General features: G+C 36.8%; 1 protein-coding gene across 1 annotated transcript in view; it reads right to left on the bottom strand.

Moving 5' to 3' along the window:
* ARHGAP20 (Rho GTPase activating protein 20) overlaps nt 1–14,700 on the bottom strand; it is a 196,476-nt gene that overhangs the window by 41,322 nt on the left and 140,454 nt on the right. The window contains 3 exon segments of the mRNA XM_065944276.1: nt 3,561–3,749; nt 6,104–6,170; nt 13,722–13,799. Of these exon segments, the coding sequence (XP_065800348.1) occupies nt 3,561–3,749; nt 6,104–6,170; nt 13,722–13,799 (334 nt within the window).

The raw sequence follows: 14,700 nt of genomic DNA, 5'->3' as shown, positions 1-14,700 counted from the left end.
CTCATGAACCGCAGCACACCAGGCTTCCCTGTTCATCACCAACTCCCGGAGTCCACCCAAACTCATGTCCATTGAGATGGTGATGCCATCCAACCATCTCATCCTCTGTTGTCCCCTTCTCCTCCTGCCCTCAATCTTTCCCAGAATCAGGATCTTTTCCAATGAGTCAGCTCTTTGAATCAGATGGCCAAAGTATTGGAGTTTCAGCTGAAGCTGAAACTGATGTTGAAACATCAGTCCTTCCAATGAACACCAGGACTGATCTCTTTTAGGATGGACTAGTTGGATCTCCTTGCAGTCTAAGGGACTCTCAAGAGTCTTCTCCAACACCACAGTTCAAAAGCATCAATTCTTCAGTGCTCAGCTTTCTTTATAGTACAACTCTCACATCCATACATGACCACTGGAAAAACCATAGTCTTGACTAGATGGACCTTTGTTGACAAAGCAATGTCTCTGCTTTTTAATATGCTGTCTAGGTTGGTTATAACTTTCCTTCCAAGGAGTAAGTGTCTTTTAATTTCACGGCTGCAATCACCATCTGCAGTGATTTTGGAGCCCAGAAAAATATTACTCAGGCATAAATAGGAACATAACTGGGTCATTTGTAGAGATGTGGATAAACTAGAGACCGTCATACAGGATGAAGTATGTCAGAAAGTGCAAAACAAATATTGTATATTAATACATATAAGTGAAATCTGAAGAAATTGGTATAGATGATCTTATTTAAGCAGAAATAAAAACATAGATGTAGGGCATAAACGTATGGATACCAAGGGGGAAGTTTGGGTGTGATGAACTGGGAGATTGGGATTGACATATATTAACTATTGACACTGTGTATAAAGTAGATAACTAATGAGAATCTATAACTCTACTCAATGCTATGTGGTGATGCAAATGGGAAAGAAATAAAAAGAGAGGGGATAAATGTATATGGACAGCTGACTCACTTTGCTGTATAGTAGAAACTAATACAATGATGCAAAGCAACGGTACTCCAATAAAAATTTAAAAAGTTATATACTTGTAGGATGATACATTAGTATTTGGCAGTACCTATGTGTGTGCAAGGGTGTTTTCAAAGATCATGAAATGTATAAAATATCATTACATCAGAATATTTTACATTTAATTATGATGTGTGCTGTGCTGTGCTGAGTCGCTCAGTCCTGTCTGACTCTTTGTGACCCCATGGACTGTAGCCTGCCCTGTAAGAATACTGTCCAGACAAGAATACTGGAGTGGGTTGCCATGCCCTTCTCCAGGGGATCTTCCCAACCTGGAATACTAATTTTGAACCCCAATTAAGTGAGATGTTATTTCCCGAAAAGAATTATTTTCATTTGTATATCTGTATTACATAAAATTGTACTCAATTATGGGCTTCCTAGGTGGGACAGTGGTAAAGAATCCACCTGCCGATGCAGAAGACGTGGGTTCAATCCCTGGGTCGGGAAGATCCCCTGGAGGAGGAAATGGCAACCTGCTCCAGTATTCTTGCCTGGAGAATCTCTGGACAGAGGAGAATGGCAGGCTATAGTACATGCGGTTGCAAAGACTGGACATGACTGAGTGAGCATACACGTACTCAAATATTACTACATATTGAATATCATCTGTAAAAATTTTGTGAACTTGTTTTCTGTCTTGTTATGTAAGTACCTACATGATATTCTCAGTTTTGTCTGCTGACTTGCAAATTTTACTACCTGGTCCTTTACAGAGAAAGTCTGTTGATTCCTGATCTAAGTGGTTTCCAGAGTAGTTGCTCTCAAAATCCTCTGTATTAAAAAAACATACAAAACTGGTTCACATATTAATTGTTCAGCTACACAGGTAGTTGCCACCATTGGTCTATAGTTACTCCATTTATTATGAATCATTTTATAGCTGCAACTATTATTATCTTAACCTTTAACAGGGAGAAGCAGAGGATTGATAACTAAAGGCTGCTTGCAATTAACTAATCAAATTGTTGGCAGAAATGAGTAAAACCTTCAGGATTCTTGACTCCTGATTATTTTGGTCCAATTAGTTAAAATACACTTATTTTATTTTATTAACAAGGTACCCACAGAAACAGTTTTGAAAAACATGAGTAATAAAGGTAGAAGAGTAAAATAATATTCTCATCTTAGATATAAAGGCAACATTCCTTTTGTAACTTTAACACTAACAACAGACCTATTAATAAATTCATTCAACAAATATTTATTGGATACTTTTTTATGTATGCAGAAACTGTTCCAGGTGCTGGGAATATAGCAGTAAACAAAACAGACCAAACTCTCCACCTTCAAGGAGCTCATACTTTAGAGGTTAGAAAACTGTAACATGTCTATAATACCCCTTCAAAATGGCCCAAAGATGTGAGTAAATAGCCTTAGAGTTCAAAACCTCAATTTACCACTGCTGGAGGGAGGAGGACTGGGGCAAATGCAAGATCAGTTTTTATAGCTGCTATCAGCAAGATCAGGGCTCTCCCAGGTGGCACGGTGGTAAACAATCTGCCTGTCACTACAGGAGACATGGGCTGGATCCCTGGGTTGGGAAGATCCACTGAAGTAGGAAATGGCAACCCACCTCTAATATTCTTGCCTAGAAAATTCTATGGACAGAGGAGCCTGATGGCCTACAGTCCATGGGGTCACAAAGAGGTGGATATGACTGAGCCTGCCTGCACACAATGTCAGCAATATTAAGGAGTTTTAGACCAATGACTTCAATGAAGCATAAAATCTAAGGCTAGGTCATCAACAGAAAGGGATGGTGTTGGACATGCACGTGTTGGGGGATGAGTATAAAACAAGGGCCACTGTTCACAGGTTTCTCCAGTTTTCTCAAACCAACAAAAGCAGCTACAAAAATTCAGCACCAATTTTCCACTACCTCACTCAACACTTTTTGGCATGATATATTTTCTTCTATTATTTTCACAATATTACTTTCAGACTGAGGTGTAAAGCTCAAACTTGAGTTAGAGTAAATTAATGATGGTCCTCCTATGTTGAATATCATTTTTACCATTCTGGAGTCTTTATTACGGGGTGGATAAGGGATGGCTATGTTCAGAGGGATTAGCAGAATACCAAGAGATTTCTGTGGAAACCGTTGCAATCTTTACATACCTATCAGTAGCAGGATCCAGGTCAGGCATTAGAGTCTCCTGACACGCATCACTGACAGCCTCCTTTTTATAAGGTGACCATTTGGGGGAACACACAGTGCAAAGTATTATAGTACAAAGAAAGCCTTGAAGCACCTGCAGCATAGACTGGTGCCTTTGACTCTGCAGTGGACATAAGGTTAAAGGGGAAAGAATAGCAAAGAAAGAAGGAACAGACTCTACTGCAGTTATTAACTGCTGATTACAAGTCATTCAGTCCTACCACTAATTTCTAAAACTATCATCTAAAACTCCATCTTTCCTTCAAAACACTTTGCAAATTTAAAAGAAAAAATACTTCATGTGGCTGAAAGGCCAAGAACTTCTTTTGCTTTTAGGAATGAAAAGTTTTGCTAAAAAAGGCTCTATGAGGGAGGAGAAAACTCACCGCTCAGCTGCTGGGTCACCGCCAGGCGGCTGGGCTTCAGGATGAACTGACACTGCATTTCTCGGGGCAGCTGCTCCATGAGGAAGGGCTCCTGGAAGCTGGAAGGGGTGGGGGAGTCCTTTGATCCCTGTGTCAGGAGTGCAGTGTCTCGAAGATGGCTCATTTTAATTCCATAGGGATATTCATGCCCTACAGAGAGAAGAAAAAGTCTAAGTGTAGACTTTAGGCAGACTGACACGGTGAATGTGTGTGCTACGTACTGGAATGTACTGCAATTTGCTCCTGGGACTTCTGGTATAAAGAATCCTTTTGTTGACTTAATGATCACCACGCACACTCTCACAGCTGGAGACCAGTGCATGATGCAGGTGGCCCAGCCAGAGTCGTTTATTTTTGGAGTGCGGAGGGAAGAAAGCAAAGAGAAAAAACGTCTTTAAAGAGTATCTTGTTTGGGAATGCACAGATTAGTCTGTGAGTTGCATAACGTTGACTACGCTCACATCTGGGAACATATTTAAAGGCACTCTAGTTTCTCCTTTGACATTAACTATATTCTGTAAATTTTCAGTCAATCCTTGACCTCTCTCAGCCTTAAATCTATGACTTAAAATATTTACCCTACCTATCATATAGCATTATAAGGACCAAATAAGTAAACCTTAGAATTCATATTTTTTAAATAATAAGGGCAAAAACTATATATTTCAGGCATTGCTATTATTACTGTTATTCAACACAAGATACCTTTCTAAAAAAGACATTTTATACTTTTTATTAGTTATATAACTAGTCACTCAATAACAAAAGGACTGGTTTGTTTGATTTATGTTTCCTTCCCACTACTGTACTCTGAGGTCGTTATTCAAAGGCAAGAATTAGAAGGAAGACTGCAGGGTATTAGAAACACAGAGACAAGATTTAAAAAGTAATTTTCAAACTAGAAAAACTAAACTCTATGTCGACTCTGCATCTGACTGCAACATGATTTTTTTGTTCTTTAGTACTTTTAAGCAGCTGCATTTTCTCAATTATTCCTCAAGTACCACTGTGCTGTAGATCTAGTTTACTTTTTAAAGAGAGTAAATTCTCTTGTATCCCTTATTTCTCACTGAAAGTAACTCAGTGAACTCTTTCCTTTCCATCTGGCATAGGCATACATTGTCAATGCTCCATTAACATCAAGTACCACAGCAACTTCCAGGGATTAAGGCAAAAAAAACAGAAAAAGGACTTCTATGACAGCAATAAAGCCAAGTCAATTTATCAAAATAGCCAAGAGCTAAAATACAATTGAAGTTTGCAAGGCATCTTAAAATATGAAGTGGAGAACTGTTGCTAAGGAACAATCATGTTTCATGTCCCATGGTTTTTTTTAGTGAGAGTTAGAAATGAAGCTTAAAGCTGTTTTAAGCCTGAGAGTTACCATCTGAACAGTTTTAATTAAATTAATATATTTTATTAAAGCAATTATTTAAAGTACTCATTTGGCTTTTAATCCCAGCTTTAACTGTTTACTGACTTTTATAAAATGTCAACATTAAGAAACTGGAAATGCAATGAAGTTTTTGTCCCCAGCTATGTGCATAATGACTTGTTTTAAGTCTGAGAACATACATTTCACAGAAAAGTTTGATTTCAGATTACTCAGATTGCTTGAAACCTGAATTACACAGTAGTGATCTCCACAGGTGAATGAAAGGATAACATGAGATAACTCATATGATATGCTTTGCACAATGTCTGGCAGATAGTAAGCATTCAAAAATTATTAATAGAACTCTCATCAACGATGGTTATCATCTCAGTATCTGTTACAGCTTCTCTTCTTTAATGTAATTGGTTTTTTTCTGTTAACCACACTGAATGACCTCACTTATCAAGAATATTTTTTAGCGAAATCAATTTAAATAAGGTGAGGTGATAAATCATTTATCAATAATTCTTCAAATGCTGGAAAATTTGACTACAGAAACAGCAAAGTAGTTAGTAAAGGTAGTAGTTACTGCCAAGTTAGTCAATGAGGATATTTAGGAATCTAAATGGTTTAATTTCATTGTCTTTATGATGCCTACGAAAGTTCCTGGTGCAGGGCAGATGTTAAATGCTCACTGACCGACTGAGGCATGATTGGATCATAGATAGTCTTCCACAGAGGCAAGTAGTAGGTAGGAAAGGGAACAGGAAATTAAAAATCTAAACATGAAAAATAAATATATACGGAAAAGGAGTAACAACATATATTGTCTTTTTCAGAAAAAATTTTTAAAAAGTTGACAAGATAGTTCTCTTTGTAAAGAAAAAAACGGAGGAAAATTCACATTTCTCTTTCCAACTATATCGTTAGCTGTTCGAATAAAAAGATATCATTTGTCTGGCATATAGAAAACACTTGATAGGCATCTATTAAATTAACACATGAATATTATAGAAGATTTAATATTTAATAGTATTTAAGCTTAGGACTATATAGTCAATTCGCTGAGACATTTAGAATTATAATTAATTCACAATCAATTCTGTCTTAGATCTTCATAGAAACTTACCAATAAGTGGGTATGGTGCCTCTTCTTTGCCAGAATTGACCCATAACTGGTACTCTCTCTCAGAGCCCTTGGAGATAAAAGAATTAACAATAATTCTTCACATTTGGTAAATGAATGAGAATACATTTTTTGGTCATTTTTATGTTTTGCCAAAAAAAAGGGGGGGCAATATAAATGCTTTTAAGCTTCATAGTGGGTGGATATGGGTTTTGAAGATGGTAGTGCTGATTCTATAACCCATCTCTCCCTCTCTAAACCCTAATAGAGGACTCATTTTTACCTAATGATGAGGAGGGATCCACCGACTGTAACAGAATTAGGCCTTCACTATTATGGATAGCCCACAGAATATGAAATCATATATATGCTCTTTCACAAAGTAAGAAGAAACTTCTTGGTTTTCTGAAAGGTTAACCAATCTTCTTCAGAGATTAACTTCTGCTTCTCTGAACTTCTCAAAGAATATTGGATTTAATCTACAACATGCCCCTGCAAAGACAGCTTTATATCCAGAAAGCTACAACCTTGCTGTGTCTGTGATGAAAAAGTAAAATCTCAAAGGTATTAGTTTAGCTGCTTCTGAGTGGAAGGAGAAGAATAACCATGGGGCTCTGAGGAGAGAGACAGGTAGCTGGCACAGTCTACATTGGCTTTACTTTGGGCAAGTCCAGTCCTGGGGACAGAAAGGACAAGAACTCTGGCTAGAGAAAAGGCCCAGTTATGGGGAACAATGAAACTGTTCACTAGTAGAATTACAACCCAGCAATATTTAAAATCCCACTTGAAAGAAACAATATTAAATTATACAGACTTTGCTGTATCCTTTAGAAGAGGATAAAGCAAAAATGTTTTAAATGAAACTAGAACAGATGGGCAATATTTAATATTCTTACCTTTATCTTCTAATTAAAAATCATGACCCTGACCTTATAATGGAGGGTCCTGGCAAAGAGATTATATCTCCCACTGCCGTCCCCTACTCCATCATGTCCTTCACTGTCTCCTAGTCAAAAAACTTTATTGCAAACAGGAAGAGCAATTTAGTAAAAATCTTTTATTTTTCTGTAGTGTTTGAAAACACTTTACAATCTCCAACCTAACCACCTAACAACCAAACAGCCTGAATTCCTAATTATACTGAACAGAAATATTTTTGGTATGATGAGACTGATCACTTTATCTAGAAGAAAAGCATAAATAAGAAAACAAATATCATTAATTAATTAATCTCTCCCCTTTCCCTTTAAACTATTTTTTCTCTTCTAATGTATAAGTTTATATAAGAAATCAATGCAGAGATGTCTGCTTTATCCAGTGCATATATATTTAATTATATCTTAAATATACTATTAAATTTAACTAAAATAAATCTGACTTATTATTATTCTCAATTTTGGTTGCCCTGAGTTTTTCAGGGCTTATAATTGCAGTGTGTAAAAGCAAACAGAAACAGTTAAGACTATGGCATGTCTTTAATACATCTTAGCAACACTACATTTTTATACTTATGGAGAATCTCACTCAAGAAATGATGTTGTTCAAGTGCTTCCTTTAGTTCCATCCTTCTGAGAGTCATTTCCTTTAATACAAATACCCACTATGTGGTTTTTATATACTGGTAGGGAGAACATGAGAACTTTCCAACTCTCTTTCCCTACCTCATCCTCAAACATTCCAATCTTCTCTATTAATAAAATTTCAAAAACTCACCATTGCCCCATGAAACAGAAAGAAGCAGAAGCTAAAAGCAAAACAAGGGAAAATGTGGTGTGCATGCTAAAATCCTTTAAAATCCATGGTCTAATACAAAGCTTATTTTTAAATTTACCAGTTCATTTGGTGGTAGCATCAACCTCATCTTTTGGACCTGCAGCCACTGAATATGGTTACTAACTATATGTTCTTTATGTAAAAATTCTACTGTAGAGAAAATCCTTCAGAATCCATCATTCTAAGACTGATTGAGTCTTGGTATAATAACTGAATAATCAGGTAAGGAAGAACCAGGAGAGGAGATAGGAAAATAACAGTTACATAGTGACAAGTGAAAAGAGGAAAATAATAGTTACATAGTGAAAAGTGAAAAGAGGGGAAAGAGGTTGAAACTTTCTATTAAGAACAAGGATGCCCACTCTCACCACTACTATTCAACATAGTGTTGGAAGTTTTGGCCACAGCAATCAGAGCAGAAAAAGACATAAAAGGAATCCAGATAGGAAAAGAAGAAGTGAAACTCTCGCTGTTTGCAGATGACATGATCCTCTACATAGAAAACCCTAAAGACTCTACCAGAAAATTACTAGAGCTAATTAATGAATATAGTAAAGTTGCAGGATATAAAATTAACATACAGAAATCCCTTGCATTCCTATACACTAACAATGAAAAAACAGAAAGAGAAATTAAGGAAACAATACCATTCACCATTGCAACAAAAAGAATAAAATACTTAGGAGTATGTCTACCTAAAGAAACAAAAGACCTATACATAGAAAACTATAAAACACTGATGAAAGAAATCAAAGAGGACACAAACAGTTGGAGAAACATACCGTGTTCATGGATTGGAAGAATCAATATTGTCAAAATGGCTATTCTACCCAAAGCAATCTATAGATTCAATGCAATCCCTATCAAGCTACCAATGGTATTTTTCACAGAATTAGAACAAATAATTTCACAATTTGTATGGAAATACAAAAAACCTCGAATAGCCAAAGTAATCTTGAGAAAGAAGAATGGAACTGGAGGAATCAACCTGCCTGACTTCAGACTCTACTACAAAGCCACAGTCATCAAGACAGTATGGTACTGGCACAAAGACAGAAATATAGATCAATGGAACAGAATAGAAAGCCCAGAGATAAATCCACGAACCTATGGACAGCTTATCTTTGACAAAGGAGGCAAGGATATACAATGGAAAAAAGACAATCTCTTTAACAAGTGGTGCTGGGAAAACTGGTTAACCACTTGTAAAAGAATGAAACTAGAACACTTCCTAACACCATACACAAAAATAAACTCAAAATGGATTAAAGATCTAAATGTAAGACCAGAAACTATAAAACTCCTAGAGGAGAACATAGGCAAAACACTCTCCGACATAAATCACAGCAAGATCTTCTATGACCCACCTCCCAGAATATTGGAAATAAAAGCAAAAATAAACAAATGGGACTTAATGAAAATTAAAAGCTTTTGCACAACAAAGGAAACTATAAGTAAGGTGAAAAGACAGCCCTCAGATTGGGAGAAAATAATAACAAATGAGGAAACAGACAAAGGATTAATCTCAAAAATATACAAGCAACTCCTGAAGCTCAATTCCAGAAAAATAAACGACCCAATCAAAAAATGGGCCAAAGAACTAAACAGACATTTCTCCAAAGAAGACATACAGATGGCTAACAAACACATGAAAAGATGCTCAACATCACTCATCATCAGAGAAATGCAAATCAAAACCACAATGAGGTACCATTACACGCCAGTCAGGATGGCTGCTATCCAAAAGTCTACAAGCAATAAATGCTGGAGAGGGTGTGGAGAAAAGGGAACCCTCTTACACTGTTGGTGGGAATGCAAACTAGTACAGCCACTATGGAAAACAGTGTGGAGATTTCTTAAAAAACTGGAAATAGAACTGCCATATGACCCAGCAATACCACTTCTGGGCATACACACTGAGGAATCCAGATCTGAAAGAGACACGTGCACCCCAATGTTCATCGCAGCACTGTTTATAATAGCCAGGACATGGAAGCAACCTAGATGCCCATCAACAGATGAATGGATAAGGAAGCTGTGGTACATATACACCATGGAATATTACTCAGCCGTTAAAAAGAATTCATTTGAATCAGTTCTAATGAGATGGATGAAACTGGAGCCCATTATACAGAGTGAAGTAAGTCAGAAAGATAAAGAACATTACAGTATACTAACACATATATACGGAATTTAGATAGATGGTGGCGATAACCCTATATGCAAAACAGAAAAAGAGACACAGAAATACAGAACAGACTTTTGAACTCTGGGGGAGAACGTGAGGGTGGGATGTTTTGAAAGAACAGCATGTATATTATCTATGGTGAAACGGACCACCAGCCCAGGTGGGATGCATGAATCAGGTGCTCGGGCCTGGTGCACTGGGAGGACCCTGAGGAGTCGGGTGGGGAGGGAGGTGGGAGGGGGGATCGGGATGGGGAACACATGTAACTATATGGCTGATTCATGTCAATGTATGACAAAACCCACTGAAATGTTGTAAAGTGATTGGCCTCCAACTAATAAAATAATATTAAAAAAAAAAAAAAAAAAAAAAAAAAAAAAAAAAAAGAATTTTATATCAAAAAAGCCTAACTGCATACGTATAGCATATAATATTAAAATGCACGTTATCACTCTAATATTGTAGTCTAGACTTATTATGCTTTTTAGTTAACAAAAGTTATAAAATGGGAATGGAAGAAGAGTGCTCAATATTAAGCTAATATTAAAACTTTACTGTTGCAGGTGAAAGACCTATACACTGAAAACTATATAATATCAATAGAAGAAACTGAAGATGATATAAATAAATGACAAAATAACTCTTGCTCATTGAATGGAAGAACTAATATTGCTAAAATGTCCATACTACCCAAAGCAACTGACATCTTAAATGTAGTCCTTATCAAAATATGGGCTTCCCAGGTGACACTAGTGGTAAGAAACCCGCCTGCCAAAGCAGGAAATATGAGAGATGCAGGTTTGATCCCTGGGTTGGGAAGATTTCCTAGAGGAGGGCGTGGCAACCCACTCCAGTATTGTTGCCTGGAGAATCCCATGGACAGAGGAGCCTGGAGGGCTATGGTCCATAAGGTCACAAAGAGTCAGACACGACTAAAGCGACTTAGCATGCGTGCATGCATTCACACGCTATCAAAATACACACATTTCTTCACAGAACTAGAATAAATAATCCTAAAATTTGTATGGAACCACAAAAGACCTCAGGTAGCCAAAGCAATCTTGGGGAAAAAAAAATGCTCCTTGACTTCAAATGTTACTAAAAAGCTATAGTAATCAAAACTGTTATGATACTGGCACAAAAACACACACAAAGATTAATGCAACAGGATAGAGGACCCAGAAATAAACTCACGTGTCTTTGGTCAATTAGTCTACAACAAAGAATGAAAGAATATACAACGGGGAAAATGAAGTCTCTTCAATAAGTGGTATTGGGAAAACAAAGACAGCTACATGTGAAAAATGAAATAAGAATATTTTCCCTAACATGTACAAAAATAAATTCAAAATGGATTGAAGGCCTAAAGGTCAAGAACTGAAAAACAAAAACTCCTAGAAGAGAACAGAAGCAGAACACTTTTAAAATCATAACAATGTTTTTTTGGATCTATCTCCTAAGGCAAATGAATAAAAACAAAAATAAAGAAATAAGATCTCATTAAATTAGTAGAATCTTTGGAATAGCAAAGGAAACCAGTGACAAAACAAAAAGATAACCTACAGAATGGGAGAAGATATTTGGAAATGATATGACCAATAAGGGATTTAAATCCATATTTACACAGCTCATACAAATCAATATCAAAAAACCAATCCAGCTCTCAAATGGGCAGAAGACCTGAACAGACATTTTTCCAAAGATGACTTGTAGGTAGCTAGCTAACAGGCACATTGAAAAGATGACCAACATCACTAATTATCAGAGAAATGCAAACCAAAAAAATGAGATATTACCTCACACCTTTAAGAAAGGTTATCAGGACTTCCCTGGTGGCCACTGATTAAGAATCCGGCTTGCAAATACAGAAGGTGTGGGTTCAATCCCTGGTCAGGAAACTAAGATTCCACCTGCCACAAAGAAAGTAGCCTATGCACAGCAACTACTGAAGCCTGCACGCTCTGAGCCTGTGCGACTCTAGAGAACCCCTATGTCACAGCTAAGACCCAATGCAGCTAAAGAAATAAATATTAACAACTGTTATTGGAATAACTGGACATTCAAATGCAAAAACAAAACAAAAAAAGGCTATCATCAAAACAACCACAAATAACAGAAGTGTTCAAAGATGCAGAGAAAAAAGAATCTTTGTACATTGCTGGTGAAAATGTAAACTGGTGCAGCCCTGGTGGAAAATAGTATGGAGGTTCCTCAAAAAACTAGAACTACCAAGAGATTCAGTCATCCCACTCCCGCGTATATATTCAAAGAAAACAAAAACACTAATATGAAAAGATATATACACCCCAATGTTCACAGTGGCATTGCTTATAATAGCCTAGATATTGAAGCAATCCAAATGTCAATCAATAGATAAATGGATGAAGAGTATGTGGTATATGTGTGTATAAATAATGGAACGCTACTCAGCCATAAATAAAAATGAAAATTTCGTCATTTGCAACACAGCATGGACAGACCTGGAGGGTATTGTGCTTACTGAAATAAGTTAAGACAGAGAACAAATACTGCATGCACTCATTCATATGTAAAATCAAAAAAAAAAAAAAAACCAACAAACCCATCCCAAATGAACAGATACAGCAAAAGAAGAACAGACATAGCAAGAACAAACTACTGTTACCAATTAGTAGAAGGTTAGGGGGAAGGGCAAGGTAGGTGAAGGGGATTATGAGGTATAAAACTACTAGGTATGAATAAACTAAGATACATGGATGCAATGTATAGCACAGGGAATATAGCAAATATTTTACAGTAACTGTATGCTGAAGAATCAATGCTTTTGAATGGTGGTGTTGGGGAAGACTCTTGAGAGTCCCTTGAACTGCAAGGAGATCCAACCAATCCATCCTAAAGGAAATCAGTTCAGGGTGTTCACTGGAAGGACTGATGTTGAGGCTGAAACTCCAATACTTTGGCCACCTGATGCAAACAACTCACTCATTTGAAAAGATGCTGATGCTGGGAAAGACTGAGGGTGGGAGGAGAAAGGGATGCCAGAGGATGAGATGGTTGGATGGCATCACTGACTCAATGGACATGAGTTTGAGTAAACTCTGGGAGCTGGTGATGGACAGCGAGGCCTGGCGTGCTGCGATTCATGGGGTCACAAAGAGTCGGACACTACTGAGAGACTGAACTGAACTGATATGGAGTATAATCCATAAAAACATCAAATCACTATGTTGTACACTTGAAACATACAATATTGTAAGTCAACTACAGTTCAATTCAAAAGAAAACAAAACTCTCAAAAAGAATAAAAAACTGTTGTCATTATTTTCCATATTTTTGGGAACAAAATATGACTTTTGTACCTCTGAGAATCAGCTGTCTTATGATGGAAGGGATAGTATTTACAATGACCTAAAGTATCAGATAAAAGGCTTCCCTGGTGGCTCAGATGGTAAAGAATCACCTGCAGTGAGTGAGACCTGGGTTCAATCCCTGGGTTGGGAAGATCCCCTGGAGGAGGGCATGGCAACCCACTCCAGTATTCTTGCCTGGAGAATCCCCATGGACAGATGAGCCTGGCGGTCTACAGTCCATGGTGTGGCAAAGAGTCGGACACAACTGAGTGGCTAAGCACACAGCATCCAAGTTTTTTTTTAATTAAGAATATCTAGCAGAGTAACTTACAGTTATCCCTAGCATTGGTAGTGACATGTTGATAACTTCATTTGCTGTATCTGAATTCGTTACTGTTATAGTTTTAGACTGTGGAGAAAAAAAGAAATACAGATATAAATAAAGGATTTTAAACCGGGGGAACAAATAATTATTGTCAAATGATTATCCACGGGCAAATCTTGATTTCAAGTGTTGACAAAGTACCACTTAGGTAGAACACAAATCCTTGATTATAATTTATTTTCATTCAATTTTTATATTATTTCTTTTAATAAAACATCTCTTCCTCTTAAAATATGACTCAAAATATGAGACCTTCATCCAGAAAGAAAAAGAATAAATATAGTTCAGAGAGATTACATGGACCCTCTTGAAACCAAACAAAAAAGCCCAGAGAGGCTGGTCCTCTGCATCATGTCTGTGACTATTTCCATAAAGCAACATGCAATAAACAAGGGAGAACATTAGATTATTTTCTACTTTTTTCTGAGCACTGTTTCACAGTGTGGGTTTTCATTTCTTTGTATGGTAAAAAGTCAGTTTAGGTAAAATCAGAATAAGAACTGGTTACAAAAGACATTTAAAGTTTGGAATAAATAAACACTATTTATTGAGCACTTTCTGTATGTCAGGCACTGTGGCTGCTGAGATTTTCACTGCTGAAATCTGAAGAGGCCTTAAAACCAAAGAGTCTGGCAAATAAACTGAACATTTTAGAAAACTCAATGCTGTTACCAAGTCTGCTACTGAATACAGTATCTATAATATCCCTGTGTTAAATGCTCAACTACACTGAGAGATTACTGCTTAAAAAGAAACAGTATACAACAAGAGAAACAGAATTAATGAGACTACCTATAGAGTTCACTGCATTATAAAACATTACTTAAAAATCAGACAATTCTAAAAAAAAAAATCAGACAATTCTATGCTATCAAGAAAGAAATACATATTGGGAGTTTGGGATGACATATACACAGTGCTATAT

The sequence above is a fragment of the Muntiacus reevesi genome, chromosome 9 (genome assembly GCF_963930625.1).
Source record: "Muntiacus reevesi chromosome 9, mMunRee1.1, whole genome shotgun sequence".
Lineage (NCBI taxonomy): Eukaryota > Metazoa > Chordata > Mammalia > Artiodactyla > Cervidae > Muntiacus > Muntiacus reevesi.
Note: the sequence above shows the minus strand (reverse complement) of the source record. Positions and strands in the feature narration are given on the sequence as shown.